At 41.0% G+C, this 22,011-nt stretch overlaps 1 protein-coding gene and 1 long non-coding RNA gene across 6 annotated transcripts in view; one reads left to right on the top strand and one right to left on the bottom strand.

The window, feature by feature from the left end:
* Positions 1-3,695: 3,695 nt before the first annotated feature.
* Positions 3,696-6,386, top strand: LOC134804158 (uncharacterized). The gene is made up of 2 exons (XR_010146080.1): positions 3,696-5,979; positions 6,198-6,386. It is a non-coding gene; the product is annotated as an uncharacterized LOC134804158 (long non-coding RNA).
* Positions 6,387-8,614: 2,228 nt separating this feature from the next.
* Positions 8,615-22,011, bottom strand: part of LOC134804037 (disco-interacting protein 2) — a 136,569-nt gene continuing 123,172 nt past the window's right edge. For all 5 annotated transcript variants that reach the window (XM_063776911.1, XM_063776910.1, XM_063776909.1 and 2 more), the window contains 9 exons: positions 20,829-21,041; positions 18,715-18,884; positions 18,189-18,392; positions 17,309-17,530; positions 16,000-16,208; positions 11,655-11,886; positions 11,056-11,165; positions 9,323-10,935; positions 8,615-8,979 (listed from right to left, as the gene is read on the bottom strand). In XM_063776911.1, the coding sequence (XP_063632981.1) occupies positions 8,727-8,979; positions 9,323-10,935; positions 11,056-11,165; positions 11,655-11,886; positions 16,000-16,208; positions 17,309-17,530; positions 18,189-18,392; positions 18,715-18,884; positions 20,829-21,041 (3,226 nt within the window). In that variant the 3' untranslated portion in view covers positions 8,615-8,726. The remainder of the gene's footprint in view (positions 8,980-9,322; positions 10,936-11,055; positions 11,166-11,654; positions 11,887-15,999; positions 16,209-17,308; positions 17,531-18,188; positions 18,393-18,714; positions 18,885-20,828; positions 21,042-22,011) is intronic.

Raw genomic sequence — 22,011 nt, forward strand, 5'->3', positions numbered from 1 at the left:
GTATATGGTGTTACTGTTCTCTTACTAATGCCGTTTAGAAGAGATTGTTTGCTGTAAACTTTCTTGGTAAAACAATTGCTCTAATACTTTTATTTTGTTTTGGTGATACCCACTAAAAATACCATATCCATTTTAGATACTCTGATGACAGGTTATAGTTATAAGTATGGACTCGCGCGCGAGAACGCAACTTATGCTAGACCGCCTGGTGTGAGTGAGAACTGTGCGGACCACCCGGCATAATACAATCAATTTGTGAACTTGTTACTAGTTGTTACCAATAGTATCCTATACAATATGCACTCATTGTTATTGATGTTTGATGTAGTTGCAGAATAACATTGAAATTGTTAATTATAATTATGATTTTAAGTTCCGAACAGCCAAGGCATGTTTAAGGGTATTGGAAATTTATTTATTCGTGGTTTACTAAGATTAAAGTAAAGATAATATAATGAAAGTCATTCATATGGTTTTTCTTTCCTAATGGTTTTGATATTGGATGCGATTTTGCGATGGTCAAAAAAATTGATACAGTAGAGTTCATAAATATGTACAAATTTCTTCTCCTTATTTCAATGGATTAAGGTGAAGAAATATAGACATATTTATGAACTTAACTGTTGCATGTAGGTATATTTTAATTGAATAATAATTTTAACCCTTTTGAAGTCGGTATAATTTATTATTTTTGTGTGTGTGATAGAATTAACATGCAGGCGGCTTAGCATGGTCGCGTTTTTATCGCTTGTCACCATGCCTGTCACGTTCTAACAAGTAGGTAAGTGCGAAAGGGACGCGAATAGTGATAGGCGATAAAAATGGAACCGTGCTGCGCCCGCAGGTTACAGTGGCTTGAACTGACAGGATCTGCACTTGGTCAGATCTGAATTTAGACGAATCAGCATTGGACCTAAATCAGGAAGATACCATCAGTTTTATGTCATTACTAGCGGCCCGCCCCGGCTTCGGTTCATAAGAACAGACAGACGAGGCGGGGACTTTGTTTTATAATGTGTTGTGTTAGTGTAAAATCAGGAAGAGGGAAATTATAAAAGTATACACATCAGAATGCACGTTTATTTATTAATTTTCAGAAATGAATCACAATTTTTCAAAAGCGGGTCACCAGTCACACTTCCGTTTCTTTGGCTGTCACCGTTACATAGATAAAACAAAAACACATGAAAAATCTTCCAAAAAATGTAGGTAAACAATTTTGTGCGTTTTATAAAAGTTTCCAAAGTTTCAACTATAGACCTAATGTAATAGATTAACTTATTGGGAGACGTTATTATGAGTGCATTATTAATTTGATTGTGATGTTTGTCTTACACTAGTTGATCCAGGCGGCCTATTATGGTCGCGTCTTGATCATTTATCGCAATAAATAAGACGTCACCTTGCGCTTATGTACCAATTCATAAGAATGTGTCGGTTTTTATCGAGCGCGATAAGTGACAAAATGCGACCACAATATCCGTGCAGTGCGCTCGACGTGCATTTAGTCGACTGTCGACTATCTTGCTCTATAACTTAGTTACAATAATAATGATTACAAATAATGTGTTTGTTCATTAAACTGAGTTATAAACTACGTGTACACTTATACCGTATACTGACTACATTTTTTATCAATAAAAATATTTTTTTATAAATGACAACTCAAAGGAATTCTGATAATACAAAATCAGTTGGCGGATACATTTCCTTAAAATAATTGCTGACTTGTCAAAACAACAAAGCATCAATACCAAAATCATTTAAACGTAAAATTAAATAACAAAATTATATTTACATTTTTATCAATAAATAATTACAAAAAAGAATGATCTAAATATATGTATAGACGAAAATAAGCTCGTAACAAACCATAGTACATAAATTACATAATGGATTGTTTGCATTGAAATTTCTGGAATGGATTACAACCGATTTTTTTTATTATTTTGATCGACTAGCATTTATAACCATGCATCGAGTTGCGCGAAAAAACATAAAACAGAAATTGCGAAGCCTTTTCAAACCTTGGCCCTTACTCTGCAGGCTCAAATAGAGGAAGCGTGTTCATGCATACAAATTATGTTACATTGCCGAGTACAAACAGCAGCAGAAGTTGCTAAGCGGGCGGGGTTATTCCCACTAGTTACCACCAAGTTCTTACCAGTGGTAACTACTGGGAATTTTTTTCCCACCTTTTACCACCGGTAACTACTGGGAAAAAAATTCCCACTAGTTACCACCTACTCGGCTTGGTGGTAACTACTGGGAATTTTTATTCCCAGTAGTTACCACCGAAATATTGTTAGAATTCAATACTAATAAAAACAGTATAAATAGTATAGTATAAATGTAGCGTGCTGTAATAAATAATTATGTGTCAGTGATTCAGTAAACTGCTTTAAAAGTGATCAAAAATATTAAAACAGTTTAACCGGTATAAGTGTAAAAACTAAAATAGAAGAGTCTCATTCTAGTTAAGTAGAAATTAACTTATTATCCGGACTAAATTTATCTTATTAACTGTAAATTGAATTACATATTTATACAAACGAACAAACAAATCAGTCAAAAACCGACAGAACTGATGTCGTTTTATTATTTACCGCTACTTCATTTCGTTCTATTATAACACGACGCAAACCTGGAATATGTAGGTATTCATAATTTGTACTCAGGCTAAATAACTAAAGGGCATGGTTGTTATTAAAGCCGCTTAGGGCGTGCGTACTCGCCCCTTCGTCGTACTCAATTTAAGGTTGTTTTATGTGATTTTAATTACTTACGTCTTACACGTTCTTCCAATAAACATATTTTCCAAAAGAATAAAAGTTAAATACAAAAAAAGAAGTGTACCAATAGTACCTGATGCCCCTCTGGTAGAGTGTTATTACCATCCCGCTAGCGTGGGTGTTTAAGTAATCGAGCCAACCAGCGTAACATGACCGAGCGATGTACTACCCGAGCGTAATTGGAATGCGAGCCTATGCTGGTTACTCCGAGCAATCAGCCCATCCGAAGCGCGCCCTAAGCGGTTTTAATAACTACCATGCCTTTGAGTTATTTAGCCTGAGTACAAATTATGAATACCTACATATTCCGTTTGCGTCGTGTTATAATAGAACGAAATGAAGTAGCGGTAAATAATAAAACGACATCAGTTCTGTCGGTTTTTCACTGATTTGTTTGTTCGTTTGTATAAATAATTATGTAATTCAATTTACAGTTAATGGGATAAATTTAGTCCGGATAATAAGTTAATTTCTACTTAACTAGAATGAGACTCTTCTATTTTAGTTTTTACACTTATACCGGTTAAACTGTTTTAATATTTTTGATCACTTTTAAAGCAGTTTACTGAATCACTGACACATAATTATTTATAACAGCACGCTACATTTATACTATACTATTTATACTGTTTTTATTAGTATTGAATTCTAACAATATTTTGGTGGTAACTACTGGGAATAAAAATTCCCACCTTTAACCAGTGGTAACTAATACTGGGAATAAAAATTCCCAGTAGTTACCACCAAGCCGAGTTGGTGGTAACTAGTGGGATTTTTTTTTCCCAGTAGTTACCAGTGGTAAAAGGTGGGAAAAAAATTCCCAGTAGTTACCACTGGTAAGAACTTGGTGGTAACTAGTGGGAATAACCCAGCGGGCGAGGTGTTCAAAATTATCTTGAATAAGAGCGTATCAAGGTCATTTTGAACACCTCGCCCGTTTAGCAACCTCTGCTGCTGACTGTACTGATATACCTACACTCAATTCAAAAATACCGCAATGTAATGAAACTCGCATGCGAGCCCTTGCAACCACTAGATGAGCCTTTAGTTACATGATTTTTGAACTTTGCAATAACATTTCCTTAGTTTAATTGTTTCATAATCATTGTGCATAATGAGCTGAACCGAAGTCAAACACTTACGTTACATGATTACATGAATAATCAATTGAAATCCAATAATAAACGATATCATCTAGAATCTTACATCAACTGGAATAAAAGTCATATAACTTTCAACAGGGTTTCACTGCCATCGATATTATCATGAGACAAATAACGGTATTGCAGTGTAAACTTTATATACACTCAAGGAACGGACGTTTTTGGTTAAAGTAAAGCAACTATAGCCAACAAATGTCGACGTTATAGGGAGTGAATCGTTATATCGAGTGACGTTATATGGAGTTTACACTGCATTTATAAACCGAGCCTATCAGTACTTGCTAATCGAAGGATGGTTGACGTACAAAGTACAGATATATATTTTTTTAAGCTGCGCGCTCCTCCAAGGCAACTGCGCTCACATCGAAAACGCAACGCATACAAACACCGAAAAAATGTTTGTCGTATTTGTGGTACATACTTATATAGTGCATAATTGTTTTCCATCGTATTTTCTCGGAAACGTTCGTATTTGTCATGCGACTTCAGTCGACCTCAGTAGGTACTCTTTGTACCGAGACTGACTGAAATAGCAGGACACGTTCGTACGTTTCCGTGAAAATACGATGGAAAATTGGGAAATAATTATGCACTACATCTGTATGTTGCGTCATGTTGCGTCTATATGATTCGATGTGGGTGTAGGTGCTTTGTGCAGGCACTTTTTTTAAAAATCGTTTATAGAGATAATCCACGAATAGAGATTCGTACTCGTACATCTCATTTTAAAATCTAAGGAGTCAGTTAAATCGTGAAAAATACCTATTGTAGATTTCAAGAGTTTTACAGTTTTAAAAGTAGTTAGTTGTTGGCCAGGTGTTTGAAATGTTATAGATCAGTTTTTTTTGGGTATTTAACAAGTTTAAATATTTCAACAAAATCAAAACAGCAGGTGGGTTGAGGTGTATTTTAAAATTTAGGTAAGTCGTGTATGTTTGAGCTCGCCTCGTCGCAACGAATTGATTTGACACTTTAGATATTTTCCGAGCCAGGCTTGCGAAAATAATCAAGAAATGCAGAATAAATTGTCATCGGTCTGAATGAAAAACACTCGACAGATAAATACAGGTAGGGTCGTTAAAACAAAACTGTAACTTCATGGTAAGCCCATTTCGCACGCACACCTTACTCACTTGTCGGGTTTGCGAGATTCACCGCTCGCCCTTGGGTTGTGAATGTATGCGTGTCGCGCTTAAACACGAAAAAATGGCGTGTTAGGAAATCAGTTTTTTTTAGTGGCCATACTTCTGCCTATCTTTTTCACAAAATATCAAATTACATTTGAGCAAGGGCTACCTGACCCTAGAGACGCGTATAATCTAACTATCTGCAACAAACGATACTAAACTTATTAACAATTACGCTGCTATATGCTGGATAACGAAGATAATTTTGCTTGTTATACTCTATACCCTTTAGAAAATTATAAAACTAAGTTGACTTTTACCGGAATCTTCCATACCAATACCTGTGTAAGTAAGTAGTGCCCATTACTAAACTTTATTTCTGTGTCATAAAACTTGTAATTGATCACTATAAAACTAAGTAGGATAACATTTGATATGGTAGTTTTCTCCGGTACCTAAAGGTGCAAAAAAGCGCCTACTTGAGCAAAATCGAAGTGAAGTGAAAGCGGCTCAAATTCTATTTAAATTGAGCTAAGAGCCAGTCCTGGACACAATAACGAACCATTGCAAGGTTTTATCTGAGCTTGAAAAGGAAAACATAGATATTTATCAAACATAGATTATATCAACAGAGTCATTCCAAATAAACTTTTTAAGTAAGTTGGTTAGCCAATGGTCAACCAACCAGTTAATTAGATCAACAAAAAAGTTATTTATGCCCCTAATAAGATAAAGCGGCATTAAATATATCGATTGATCAAATGTACCTACGTAATTTTAGGCATTTCTCTACATTCATATATACTCATTGCATGTCTTTAAGTAGAAACTAAAATAAGTGAAAATTTGCAAACTCAGATCAAACCGTACTACGGAACAAAAGAGCGTGAAGTAAGGGTCTCCCCAGATATATCGACGCGCATTCGGCAAAAGCCGATAGGAAAAAGCTTTATGTCCACGCAATAAGAGCGAAAAAGCCGTCGACGCGTCGGCAGGCGCCGGCCGATGCGAGCCGAGCCGAACGACGACTTTTTCGCTCTTATTGCGTGGACATAAAGCTTTTTCCTATCGGCTTTTGCCGAATGCGCGTCGATATATCTGGGGAGACCCTTAAGCTAACATTCTGGAGAAAAGCTGCGGTGCATCGTCCACACTGTCAACTGACAATACGTGAACCTTGTCACCAAGACATAAGGACCACAAATGGTCAGTTGTTGCTATTATAGTAGCCACAAACCAAACTAAGGAATGAGCTCATATCAATCACTGTCTCTCTCACTCTTGCCACGATTAGGCAAGTGTGATCAGACTCTGATCGTCAATTTGGTTAGCGGATACATGTGGAAATCACTGTATGATGCTTAAGCTGTAACCATTCCTTCTATTTATTACTACTTATTACGATAACTAACACGTAATAAAGCTAACACTATGGTACGAGAATTTCATTTTGTCAGTTTCACCGGATTCCAGTATCGTCATATCGTTATTGTCGACTTTAACCGAACCGCGAAACTAAAGTTAAACATATAATATTAAATGCGAAACATTATCGTCACTAACACTCATATTACTGACTGTCATACATAAATTTACAACTACGATAAATTACTTGAATGATAATCACAACAATATAATTGTGTATAATAAAAACAGTACAAGCTGTTTGTCAGATAATTATCAATTATTATATAATTTTATAAGTTCTAATCAATATGTTGTGATCACGCCCCGAAATTATGGCAGTCATATGTTTGGCTAGACAACCGCGAGGATTGACTACAAAGTGGTCTTCAACAAAACTCAAAACTAAAACCGTGTTTCGGCCTTTAAATAGTCAATTCCAGAAGTGACCAATTGACCATAACTCAACCTTAGAAATGTATAACGATTAAATTAGGGGTTTGTAAATTACTAACTTTCTGGACTTACATGATTCGTTAGTTTCCATGTGGCGTTAAGAGCGGAAAAGCGTTGTGCTTCGTCTGTACTAGCACTCATAGGATTGACTAGATAAACGCTGAAATACGTTGTTGGTATTACTATTGCTGTAAAGACCCTAAGGCAAACCTAGAAATGCCACAATTTAGAGGTTTACATACAACAATTACACTAACAAATATAATTACTGCACAAACCCGAACCATGCTTTAATTCACTGTTCCATGTCACTGTTCCAAAAGTTCCACATTCTAGTTACTTTACTGGGAATAAGGGGCGGTAAAAATACCTTAAAGTGAAAGTAAAAAACTTCTAGAATTCAGACTTGTATCAGTCTTGTCCCGATCTTGATTCGAGCTCAAAGCACGGCAATATCAAAATGCTACACAATTTAGCGCTTTGTCATACTCGACTATATCTGATTTTCGTTTAACGTCACTTGATAGCTCGTAATACGACAAGGTACTAAAGCGTCAGCTTTGGCTTACCGTACGTACGATGTAATTAACTTGTCTTAGAATTCGTTTAGTCTTAGAAATCGTAAAATATGCGTGGGTCGGTGCCGGTGCCGGCGTTTGAGCTAAATACTAAGTATTTTATCAATTTCAACCGAACTAATCTAGATTCAGATAACAATTTTGACACCGAACTGGTAACTTTTAAACAACCTTACAAAATATAACCTTAAAAATCGTTTAGGCGCCGGCACCGAAACTACTAACTATGCTAATTTGTTTTAGACAATCCCAATTTGGAAAGGGTGAGAAGGTAAAATGCTAACTTATGTACATCGTGGGGGTCGTAGTCGGTGTTCTAAGGTACTAATACGATGGGGCTCGCTTGGAATGCGTAGGTATGGCGCGTATTGAGCTAATAGACAGATTCTACGAACGGGCCTAGCACTTAATACTGATCTCTTATTTATTGTATGAATAGATAGAGGGAAACATTGTTTCTCGCTTGCGACTTGCCGAGTCAACATTTAATGAACATAAGAATTACGAGTAAATATTCGACAGAAAGTTTTATATCAACCCTCTCTGGCAATGAAAAAAATGAAAATACACTTCTTTACACTTTAACCGCGTACCAAGCATCACAGAATCCCGAATATTGCCCGTACAAAAGCTTTCCAAACGATTGCATTCGTTTTTCGTCAACAAATCTGAAGCAACAGCTTCTGTCACACTTTCTTGTTCAAATGGAGATCGTCGAAGGTCAACTGGAGTACCTACAGTCATGTTACATACAGTCGTCAAATACTTCTAATGTACAAACAGTCAAGACAAGATATAATATCTTGAAGATAAGTAGACGTCACATAAAATAATCCACAAAATTACAACTTCGTAAAATGTATGGCATTTAAAATAAGGTAAGGTCTCGGAATCTCGTCGCTGTTTGTTGTTCGTCTTTCGAAGCACATTCATTAAATCACAGGATAAAACCTCTGACTGTATGGGTTGCTTGACAACAGTGCCAAACAAGTTACCACGCAGGGCTGACCGAATATCATTTCACCTAACGTTTCATTTGACCTAGCGATTTTTTACAATATCATTGAATAAAACCCACAGGTTACGTAAAATTACTATGATTAATTCGAGTTAGATTTTCTTTGACAAAAAGAAAAACCCATGAATTACAGATGTAGGGGAAATTAAATAAGTCAAATGTAACATTAGCTAAATTGCCTAACCATTTTACATGTTATAAGCGATGTAGATAGCATCGATTTGATCGGAAAGGAAGCCGTCCCTGAGGTGCATGCGTTGCTTCTCGCCCCGCGAGTTGATGGGCACCACCCCCGGGTCCACCACCACGACCACGCCCACTATGAGGTGGTGCTCTTCGAGGACCGTGTTGGTGACGAGGGGCACGAGGTTCAGGGCCTCGCTGTCGCTCCCGTCCAGCTCCACGACCACCACCAGGAGGTTCGTCCACGTGAACACGGCGCTGAAAATATAATGTTTTTTCAATACAAAGATTGTATCTACCAACCATCGTGATTAATCTTAACAAGTTAGCGTTGCGTTGTTTTTATTATTTACAGTTTCAGTTAACGATCCGTCATCAGAGCAGTCGATGTTTAATACGAAGATATGCATTTCAATTCAATCGGATACCGAGAAATTCTGTCTATTTAAATTACAAAATTTTGATTTGACAAATATTCGGAGCAAATACAACGAAGTAATAGTAAACTTCGATAGAAAACGTAAGACGTATTTAGCCGTCAAGATAAAAAAAAAGTTTTAACTCGCTTTAGTAACTAATAATAAAATAACAGCACACTCACCATTCAGCAACCTTCTTGTGGCACCGCATGACCGAGTTCTCAATGTCGATGGGATGGTACCGCATGCCGCGCAGCATGATGGTCTCGTCCAGCGCGCCCACCACGAACACCGCGTCGTGCGTGTCGTGAGACTCCTGCACGCTCGCGCCGCTCACGCTGCCGCACGCCGACGCCAGCGACTCCGTGTCGCTGTCTCTGATCATCAACGAACTGTCATCCCCTGCGCTCGCAGTCGTACTGATCTCCGTCCTCCTCAAAAACCCTAGGTAACCCGTCCTCGCGTAAACTTCGCCCGTATTCCCGGTGACCAGCTGAGCGCAAAAGTGGTCCGCGTAGTCACTCTCGTCCCCGTATATCGTGAAGTATCCGCTCGCGCTGTGTGGCGATTGAACCCAAATTTCACCTAAATGCGAGTCGCCGCATTGTCCTTTCGTTTCAGGATTTGCTGTGATCACTTTCACACCGGGTAAAAGTTTTCCGGACTCCATTAGACATAGCGAGTGCGGGCTGCCACGTTCTACTAAAGATACTCTGTCGTTGCGCAGTGCACGCAAGTCTACGTACACCGTTGACGGCTCAGGGCTCGAGGCGCCCTGCAGACAGATCGCTATGTTCACTCGGCAGCCGAAAGAAGTCGAGACGGCGCGAGGACTGAGCCCTAACGCCGAGAACAGCTTCGAGAACGAATTCGTCAAGTTTATCCTGGGCCTCTCCTCGGCGACCACAACGCACGTTCGCACGCAAGCCAAATTAATTCCTTTCGACTTGAGCTGATTGACGGAGCTTCCTAGCCCTTTAGTGCATAACTCCATCACTCCATACGAGCAGAACGTGTCCCTCACTTTGTATTGAGACACGGCGCTGAGCCAAAGTCCGGGATTGATCTCCACTTCAGAAGGCGGAATTAAAATAGAGTGATGTCCGGAATAAATGCTGCTGAGGCACCACAAAGCGAATCCGAGGCCACAGTAAGGGTCTAGGCATAGCGCTATATGTCTAGAGGGGTATAATTCGCAAGCAATTTTCATGGATCGACAGAGAGACGTGACTGCGGCGTGCGACATCTTGATGCCGGCGAGCATTCCTGTAGTGGAGACGCTGAAGTCGAGGTACGCAAGCATTTCTGCTGTGGGCGCGCGGTATAAAATTGGTAGTTTCTTTTTGGGCATATCGTCGGTGTCGAGCGTTATGGGCCAAGCTTTGCTGTCGAGGACGTTGCTGGCCTCCTTGGAGCGCAGCAGTTTTATCACAGACTGGTTTGAGAGGACTAGAGTCGCTTTGCTAACGTCGACGATCATTCTGACCGTCGGGAGGGTAGTGTGCAGGTTCTGTGGGTGCGGCGGCCGGATGGTGACGGGGACGGCGCCCACGTAGAGACACCCGTAGAATGCACAAATGAGATCAATCCCGGGAGGGAAAATGAGCGCTACGTGGTCTCCAGTGTTGACCCTTCCTTTCTCTAGGAGGAGGTTGCCGATCCGCTCGGCCTTCTTGTGTAGTTCGGCGCAGGTCAGGACCTTGGACACGGCGCCCTTTGAGTTGAGGAGTGTAAAGATGACGTGGTCAGAGGTGCTCTGCGCGCGCCATCGCAGGATTTGAGATATAAATTGATACTGAAACAAAATACGTAGATAAGTCGCCACTCATCGAATTGAATATTAACTGACAACAATTAAAAGTGTTTTTTCAATTAGAAACGCCGTCTGCGTTGGCCGTAGTCAATGCTTTCTTACCTTTCTAGCAGCGTCTGAATCATCTGTATATCCCATATCGCGGCCCTGCGCGGATGCAAGGCGATTGCCCTGCACCAGGTTGCCCACGATCACCGACGCCGGCCCAACATCTAAGGACAAATACACCAATCATGTTAAAAACGATTTCAATTCAATTAAAATGTTTTATAATTTCTAAGTAAAAATCGTGTTGTTTGTTTGACATCAGAATGAAATGGCGCTGTACGCCCTAAAGTCTAAGGTGGTATTCCATCTGTCCAATGTGTATTGCGTCTCACATTTTGCTTTAAAGAGAGAGTGAGACGCAATGACATTGGTCAAAGATATTGGACAGATGGAATACAACCCTAACCCATGACACGTTATTTTTCTCGCTCAACTGTGCCTCAATTACTCGGAGCAATCGTGATGTGAACGCGCCTTTTTATTGTTCCTGCCCTGTCGGCGTATTATGGATGGCTTTATCCACGTTTATCCACGTGATAAAATAACTGTCACTTCTTAACACCGCGGGATAGAAAGTGACGGATACCGTTTTATCACGCTGTCACGTAGATAAGAACGACCATCATATCCGTGCTGGCACATATATAATTTACCTGAGTGTATTTCCCTCGGCTTCGGCAGGTTAGTGACGCAAGTATGCGGACACATTAGCACATTCGCCGGGTGTAAAGTTCCTTCCAAAAAGCGCCGCTTGCACTCGCTGAGGTGGATCCCGCCGAGTGGAGTCTTTGGGAGGTAGTTGGGCTGCACCAACGCCAGACAGTAGATGCCGACCTGGTGGATCGAGTCCACGGCTTGGAGCACGCGGGACATCCATTGGAATGACTAGAATACCATTTTAATGTTATTTTAATGGACATAGTTTTTAATACATTTGTCTCTCCTATGTTCAATAGTTAACAGCTTGTGTGTATTATAAGTGTCCATTTTGTCACACTTAATAAAGCGGTTTTATAGTCCTTAACTTTGAGTATGTCCGCAGGAAAGACGTGAACTTATTTAATTGTACCTATGACCCAAACACGTAACGGATACCAATGTCAGTTATATGATATTAAATATTGGCTTCATTTAAACTCCAGTGGAAAGTAAGACGGTTTACGGTATAACGATCGGTACGGTACGGTATCATGATCTCACTTAGCTTAGCGGCGGTGTTTATTTTTGATGTGACTGTTGTAATAAAAAGCACCACTGGGCTCTCAACACCTAAACAAAAAATATGCCTATAAAGAATGTCTTAAATACGATTACCAGCACTTTTACTTGTAAGTGGCCTAAACATACCTCTTCTTCCCCACAATCCGGCCTCTGCCCGGCCACAATACAGATCCTCTCATCCCTCAACACCCGTAAAGAGAACACAGCAACGCGGCCTCGGTATACGAACTTTATCGGTTAGACAGCGAGCACTGTCGCGATGATGTCGTCCATGTTGTGCTTGCGGCCCGTCACCGTCATCAGGCCTCGTAGAGAGAAGCCAATACCGCGGTATATGAACATAGATAACAGCACTATTAAGAGCGCTCTTACAAGAAAAGTCGAAATAATGCAAAATTGATGATACTAGTCGACGAAATTCAGGACTTTGCGCTCATTATTAGAAACAATGAGTACTTGTTCCAGTAAAAGCGTCTTCTTATCTTTATAAATATCGTTGTAAATATTAGAAAAAAGACTTATTAAATTAGTAATGATTTTTTTTCTGATGGTCGTTTCCGAAAAACCCCGTGAAGCACTGAATGGCGAGCTCTTATTTGGAAATGTTGAGAATTTTACTCTGCTAAACCTGGCTATTTTGTATTACTAATACCCTGTACTTTAGGCATATCAAACTATATTTTTCCTACATACCTTTGAGAAAGAGAAAATCAAAGTAAAACGAACTCTATTTTCTCTCCGAAACAAGTGTCAATTCCTACGAAAATCTACTTAATATCGAAGTCATTTTCATACTCAAGCAATCTACAACGTTTGCTTATACTGTTGGTATACATTAGTGTTTATGAAATTCTACTATAATTTTTTGGCAATTTTTTGAAAACTACTCTATATTACCGATGACGCGCGCTGCGCCAGCTCAGTGCCGCGGCAGAGCTTGTAGAGGCAGGACGTGTGTCGGTCGGCTCCGCACATTTTCAACGGCGACGACGAGGTTTTTTATCATTGTGTGCGGCGGGCGCCGTGTAAAACGCTATACTGTGTGCGTGTAAACCGCAACGAGAGACTTTGATCCTAGCACTGTTTTTATAGTATTATAATTTATAATGGTACAGTTTAATAAACTACCGGACAGGATTAAAAATATTTTAAACGACCTGACATTCTATATGTATTTATTTGACTCAAGATAGTACTCAGGGTCTGATGATGGAGCCGGAAGGTGGTCACCGGTACCAATCAACCATGCAACTAAACCACTTCGTGTTTAAGCTCGTTTTATTCATCTCAACAAGATCTTTGACACAAGATAGTACTCAGGGTCTGATGATGGAGCCGGAAGGTGGTCACCGGTACCAATCAACCATGCAACTAAACCACTTCGTGTTTGGGCTCGTTTGATTCGGCTCAACAAGATCTTTGACTTAAGATAGTACTCAGGGTCTGATGATGGAGCCGGAAGGTGGTCACCAGTACCAATCAACAATGCAACTAAACCACTTCGTGTTTAGGCTCGTTTTATTCGTCTCAACAAGATCTTTGACTTAAGATAGTACTCAGGGTCTGATGATGGAGCCGGAAGGTGGTCACCGGTACCAATCAACCATGCAACTAAACCACTTCGTGTTTGGGCTCGTTTGATTCGTCTCAACAAGATCTTTGGCACAAGATAATACTCAGGGTCTGATGATGGAGCCGGAAGGTGGTCACCGGTACCAATCAACCATGCAACTAAACCACTTCGTGTTTAGGCTCGTTTGATTCGTCTCAACAAGATCTTTGACACAAGATAGTACTCAGGGTCTGATGATGGAGCCGGCAGGTGGTCACCGGTACCAATCAACCATGCCACTAAATCACTTCGTGTTTAGGCTCGTTTTATTCGTTTCTATAAGATCTTTGACACAAGATAGTACTCAGGGTCTGATGTTAGAGCCGGAAGGTGGTCACCGGTACCAATCAACCATGCAACTAAACCACTTCGTGTTTAGGCTCGTTTGATTCGTCTCAACAAGACCTTGGACACAAGATAGTACTCAGGATCTGATGATGGAGCTGGAAGGTGGCCACGGGTACCAGTCTACCATGTAACTGAACCACTTCGTGTTTGGGCTCGTTTGATTTGTCGCAACAAGATCTTTGACACAAGGTAGTACTGAGGGTCTGATGATGGATCCGGAAGGTGGTGACCGGTACCAATCAACCATGCAACTAAACCACTTCGTGTTTGGCTTCGTTCGATTCGTCGCAACAAGATCTTTGACACAAGTTAGTACTCAGGGTCTGATGATGGAGCTGGACTGTGGCCACGGGTACCAGTCTACCATGTAACTGAACCACTTCGTGTTTGGGCTCGTTTGATTTGTCGCAACAAGATCTTTGACACAAGGCAGTACTGAGGGTCTGATGATGGATCCGGAAGGTGGTCACCGGTACCAATCAACCATGCAACTAAACCACTTCGTGTTTGGCTTCGTTCGATTCGTCGCAACAAGATCTTTGACACAAGTTAGTACTCAGGGTCTGATGATGGAGCTGGACTGTGGCCACGGGTACCAGTCTACCATGTAACTGAACCACTTCGTGTTTGGGCTCGTTTGATTCGTCGCAATAAGATGTTTGACACAAGATACTACTCAGGGTCTGATGATGGAGCTGATGATGATAGACAGGTACCCGTCGCCACCTTCGCGCTCCATCATCAGACCCTGAGTACTACCTTGTGTCAAAGATCTTGTTGAGATGAATAAAACGTGCCTAAACACGAAGTGGTTTAGTTGCATGGTTGATTGGTACCGGTGACCACCTTCCGGCTCCAACATCAGACCCTGAGTATTATCTTGTGTCAAAGATCTTGTTGAAACGAATAAAACGAGCCTAAACACGAAGTGGTTTAGTTGCATGGTTGATTGGTACCGGTGACCACCTTCCAGCTCCATCATCAGACTCTGAGTATCACCTAGTGTCAAAGATCTTGTTGAGACGAATCAAACGATCCTAAACACGATGTGGTTTAGTTGCATGGTTGATTTTGGTAATGGTACCTTCCAGCTCCATCATCAGACCCTGAGTATTGTCTTGTGTCCAAGATCTTGTTGAGACGAATCAAACGAGCCCAAACACGAAGTTGTTTAGTTACATGATAGATTGGTATCCGTGACCACCTTAATCATTATCAGATCCTCAGTACCAGTTCGTTTTTAAACCCTCGTTGATACAAACTTTACAACCTATAGGTACCAAATGCAATGACGAAACATGTAAATAAGCGAGTAGGTACCTATAATTTCTTTCGAGTAATATACCTTCATAAGTACGAGTATGGGGCTATTCATAAATTACGTCGTTTCAAATGGGAGGAGTGGGGGGGGGGGTCTGGACATCGGATGATGGTAACATGACGTAGGAGGAAACAGATTCATCCGAAGCTTGATTTTTGGATGATTTGAGGGGGGGGGGGGGGGGGGGGGGGGTCAAAAATCGTCAAAAATAGATGACGTAATTTATGAACAGCCCCTATGTACATTTGCACTGCATTTAGTATTTTCGTACTTACCAAATATCTAGACTATTAGAACTTTAAAAGTTAAGTACAGTTAGTGTTGTTATGCTTGATTTCAATATGCTTCGCGAAGGATCAAGAATGTTTAATCCATCATTGTAGTGCGAGTGTGGTAGAAGGGATCGGCATACTGAGCTCGCACGGCCTGCCGCAGCGCGTAAAATACCTAAACTCGCTCAACGCCGAAATGTAATAGCGCTCTTAATATAACATACCTCTTCCTCCCCACAATCCGGCCTCTGCTCCGCCACTATGCAGATCCTCTCATCCCTCAACACCCGTACAGAGAACACAGCAATGCGGCCTCGGTATATGAACTTCATCGGTTCGACAGCGAGCACTGTCGCGATGATGTCGTCCATGTTGTGCTTGCGGCCCGTCACCGTCATCAGGCCGTCGCGGGAGCCGCAGACGAACACGAGACCTGGTGACATGAAAGTTTAGTTTATTTATTAACAGAAGAGAAAGACAAAGTTTAGTTTATTTATTAACAGAAGAGAAAGACAAAGTTTAGTTTATTTATTAACAGAAGAGAAAGACAAAGGTTCATTGAATGTAAACATTCAATGAACCTTTAATTCATTCATTGAATGTAAACATTCAATGAACCTTTAAGATGTGAAAATTCTAAGAAATAATTATAGCCTCAAGTTTAAAAGCTGCAGTCTGCAGATAGCGCTGTACAGCGGTATACGTTTCGAAGTTACTGAATTGTCAAAAGTCTTAAGTATACCGAACTACTGCACAATGTAAGGAGCACGAGCGAGCAAAATTGTAAGTTATCAACCATGTTGAGCCTCCCTTAACAGTTTCACATTCACATGTGTCATGCGTGTGTCATGATCAGAGCGTGTTGATCATGATAGTTTCGTAACTCTTTCATGAAGCTTTCATGTATTCCTATAGTTCGTTTTTTTTTAGCATTAGAAAGAACTTGAAAAAAGGTAAGCTATCTTGACACGTCTTTTAATTGAAAAACGCTTTTTAAAAATCAGTAACTATTACTTATGAAAGCAGAAGAATATAAATGATCGTATTAGATTCATAATTGTTACATATTTTCCGTAACTTATTTTTAAAATGTGTTTTTCAATTAAAAGACACATCAAGATTGTTTACCTTATTTCTAATGCTAAAAAAACGAACTATAGCCGTAGTAGTAGATTTTGATGGAATCCCCAAGTAGTGGAAGACTTTTACCAAATATAGGCAATATAACTGAATAATTCCAAATTCGCCGAAAACGTGTCATGTTACTCACCACCAGGCCCCAAGAATCCCAGCAGTCCGCTCCTAATGTAGCTCTCGTCTCGTCTCCTATGGTCTCGCCATCAGCGTCTAGCGGCCTCTCTCGGAACACTGTGTTCGTGAGCCCCGGTAGACCCCAGTACTTACCATCAGGCCCGAAGAATCCCAGCAGCCCGCTCCTAACGTAGCTCACCTCTCCTATAGTCTCGCCATCAGCGTCTAGCGGCCTCACTCGGAAGACTGTGTTCGTGAGCCCCGGTAGACCCCAGTACTTACCACCAGGCCCCAAGAATCCCAGCAGCCCGCTCCTAACGTAGCTCTCCTCTCCTATGGTCTCGCCATCAGCGTCTAGCGGCCTCACTCGGAAGACTGTGTTCGTGAGTCCCGGTAGACCCCAGTAGCCGGAGCCTGTGGCCCCGGAGAGCACGCAGATTTCGCCGACTTCATCCGTCTTGCAGAGGTACGCGGGGCCCTCCATTTTGACCACAACGATTACGCCTGCGGGATAAAATGGATGTTAAAATTGTGGGGTTGATATTGTATGTAAAGTATAAATATAAATTGTTTTGTGTTGTGACTATTAAGCTCGATTCAGTCGAGTCTTAAGGTCTTTTGAACGTCGCCGTCTAGTGAACTGTATGCTCGACGCAGTGTTAGTGCAACTGCGCAGCGACGTCATTTTGAACGTGGCCGTCTAGTGAACTGTATGCTCGACGCAGTGTTAGTGCAACTGCGCAGCGACGTCATTTTCCATAGCGCTACTTGACTCTGACACTCAAAAGACATTATTTTGGTGTGGCCCTAAAGTATCGACGATAATGGCAAAAGCCTGCAATCGCAGGGATATATTCCACGAATCTAATACTCATCTGCTTAACGCACAACACTAGGTTAAAGCTGGCTTATGCCTATACTTAGAATCACTCGCTATACTGAAAATCTTTACTAAGTTATCATTAAACTAAATGAACCGTCGCGAATTAAGACCTAACATAGAGTAGTATGAGTAAAGAAAGAGCGAGATGTATGAACCACGTTAAGCTGAAATTTGTTCTGTAAATTTTAGTGACAATGACAAATATGACAACGTAATATCTCCGTTGGAACTGTTCAGTAAATTCAGTAATTCTCGCGTTTTGTTGGGACTGGGACTTACACGACGGCATGACCTGCCCGCAGTCCTGCAGCGTGAGCGACGTGAGCGAGTTCTCAGCGTCCACGCGGACCACGCCGTACGAGAGCCCGGACATGGACAGCACGCCGCGGCCGGCGGAGGAACCCCCGCGGCCCGCGCGACGCACGCACACCACGAGCGACTCGCTGCTGCACGCGCATGGGCAAATGGCGTCACCGCGAACACCTGGAATGTAAATACATGTTATGGAACTAGCTAAATACTTAAAAAGCTGAGTGTTTGGTCACTCAAAAAGGAGAGCAACATGACAGGGATCAGGGGTCGCCGCGTCAGCGACCAGCACAGCATGCGCAACGAGCTCAGCGAGATCTTGTGGTCACGTGTCTCGTTGTCTACTTTATATCGACATACCCTTGCTACGGAGAGGAACTGGTCGCACGACGACAGCGATCAGGGGTTGGCTACGTCAGCGACCAGCAAGCATGCGCAGTGAGCTCAGCGAGATCTTGTGGTCAACTTGGTAGCTGTCCACTTTATGTCGACATACCCTTGCTTTGGAACACGGAGAGGAACTGGTCGCACGACGACAGCGACCAGGGGTTGGCGCCGTCAGCGACCAGCAGCATGCGCAGCGAGCTCAGCGAGATCTCCTTGTGGTCGCGGGTGGCGAGGAGCCCCCAGTGGAGGTCGCGGGACTTTACTATCGCCACTGACGCTCTGGAAAACGGTGAATCCGTGAAAGTATTTGTTAATACAAGTATGGAAATACTACAATTCCTATAAAATATACCGGGTCATATAGAGATTTAAAACAGTTTGAACTTCTATGGAAAATATTCAGTGTGTACATCACGTGTACATAAATAATGATATTATCCTGTGACATTATAGGTCAATAAAACTCGCGCTTGTATTACAGAAGCTTTCGCTTCCATTGGATTATAAATCAGCACTAGCAGCAAAATTTTGCCTTCTTGTAGCACAAAATATAAACGTCAAAATGATTATAACTAAGTACATCTTATGAAACAAAGTCCCCAGCCGCGTCTGACTGTTTGTGTGTTTGTATATTCGCGATAAACTCAAAAACTACTGAACGGATTTTCATAGAGTGATTCTTAAGGAAGGTTTAGGTATATAATTTGTTAAGGTTTACCCGTGCGAAGCCGGGGCGGGTCGCTAGTAATATAACTAATACAATCTACAATGTTATCTTAATTTTAGTAGACAACGATCACGCTTGCCAAAACATTATAAACTTATGTTACATTGTTTGTATAATAATATGATTGCTAAAGTTTCTAGGAACGTATTTTTTCATAGCAGCAGTTCTTTGGTGAAGGAAAACATCGTCAAGACACCTGCTTATACATCTGCTTAGAAATTCAAACGTATGATCCCTGTGAATGATGTAAGAGTTAACTTAACCACAGAAAAAATGGTACCTACTTATAGTTTATTTTCTATCAATTCCAAACACACCTCAATCTCATTGTAAAAAAAACCGGACAAGTGCGAGTAGGACTCGCCCACCGAGGGTTCCGTACTTTTTAGTATTTGTTGTTATAGCGGCAACAGAAATACATCATCTGTGAAAATTTCAACTGTCTAGGTTCGTGAGATACAGCCTGGTGACAGACGGATGGACGGCCGGACGGACAGCGGAGTCTTAGTAATAGGGTCCCGTTTTATCCTTTGGGTACGGAACCCTAAAAAACATCCTCTAAACACGGTCATTTGGCCGATGATACAATACCTTGTATCTATAGAATTATATCATTGGTCGAAAGAGTAGCTATAGTGATTTTCTTATTACATTATTAGTTATTTAGGTATGTACTAATTTAAGATGATTTGTAAACTCTATGTTCGCGTGGCAGTAATTTGCATCGGCTAAGTCAATATAGACTTATAAACACTACAGAAATAATACAGCATGACACATTGGGCATAATGAACTCGTGTTTTAAAGTGAATCATGTTTTGAATCAGACTTCGCAATTGCAATGTTAATTCAGTCTAATTAAAGACTGTCCATGTTGTGTTGAATGAGCTTTTTGCCATGTTAGTGACCTCATTTGTGAAAATAGAGACAATGGATGAAAATACATACACACCCACATGCATATATCGGTCAAAATAATATATCTGGTATTGTTCTTATTCAGAAAAAATATATTTTGGAAGCACTTCGCGGATCCGTGGCATACGAGCGCTTAAGGTTTTGTTTATATTGTTATAAAAAAAACGAAATATTATTATCTAATTGATGTCAGTATTGCTGAGTTGCATTTTCGTGCTGTGGAAAATACATTAAGGTTACAAAGGTTACAGTCGCTTTCGCAAAAACTATATGTTTTGCCGATAATCGGATCAGTTTAAATTACGATCCTTTAACTCAGCTTTCCATTACAACTTAAAGGAGACATTCTTTATTAATACAATCAAACCTAATTGTACTTAGTGATCATATGCATCAATGAAGCAGGTCTGACCTTGATCAGCGCATACGGGATGAATATGACATCAATGACATGCATCCCATTCAACACACTGGCAAGAACCGACCGGTCTCCCGCTTGAAGTCTACCCCTGTTTTCCCGTCTTCCTGTAGTTTGAGATGACCAGCAGTACAAAACAGTCCATGAATCTAATAGTTACCTGTATTTTGTGATCATGTGCATCCACGAAGCCGGGCTGACCTTCATCAGCGCGTACGGGATGAATATGACGTGCATCCCGTTGAGCACGCTCGCGAGCACGGCGTGCCACAGGCCGGTCTCCCGCTTGAAGTCCAGCACGCACACCATGTGCTCGCCCTCGGTGTAGTTGCACGCTACTGAGAGCATGCGGCAGTGCGCCAGCATTGATTGCCTGAAATGATATTAAAGTTAGTTGGAATATGGTTCAAAATTGAGTGACTGTAGCTACTACCTACAATACCAACTGAAATCCCGTGGTAAATTCATTGAATGGGCGCCATAGGGGCATTTGATCACGATTTCTCGGTCAAGTTCCTTTCGGACCCCTTGGCATTTTGCACGCTTTGCCACCAAATAATTACGCCACTGCCGTAAATGATCCTGATTTGTACTTCTCAGTTTGATTTGTACTAATCTTGTTTTAACACTAACGTGGGATTAGCAAGATCAAAATAGTTATAAAAGGTACACTGTCGAACTAGTCACAAATTTTAACAGTGTGAGTTTAGGCTAGGTATTAAAACGCATAATTCCCAATCAATACACCACCTGTTAAGTTGAGATGTTGAGTGCAGTTTGAATATTTACAAAATACGTATACCGCAGTAATTTCGAAAAAGAATCTTATTTTCAGCTCAGTTGCACCACTGTGACAATTGTCACCAAACAATAACAATCAAGCATACATTGCTGGTCCAACAAGTAAATATGTATTGACGCAATGCAGGTACTTACTCATCGACCCAGACATGCACAGAAAATTGTCAATGTCAGGGGTCAATTATTTTCGCAATAGGCGCCTATTGAAAACTTACTACAGCGACACCTATTTGTTCAACATATCGCCACTAAAAATAACTATCTCCGGCCGAACGAAACTGCACATTTGCCTGCAACGCGTCCTGCACCTTGTTACCGGACATCCCTCACTAGATGGCGTTAGTCGACGCATTGCTCAAAGTTTCACTGCATCAAACTGCATGTAAACTTCCATCAAGTTTTGTTTACGAGCTTGTACTAATAACTGTCTTTATACATGTAAACCTTATTCCAGAGACATAAAGTCCAATGATTCTCAATTTTATATAACTGCAATTCTGTCACTGAATTCTATAAGGTGGTATTCGTGCAACAAGTTCTAT

The sequence above is a fragment of the Cydia splendana genome, chromosome Z (genome assembly GCF_910591565.1).
Source record: "Cydia splendana chromosome Z, ilCydSple1.2, whole genome shotgun sequence".
NCBI lineage: Eukaryota > Metazoa > Arthropoda > Insecta > Lepidoptera > Tortricidae > Cydia > Cydia splendana.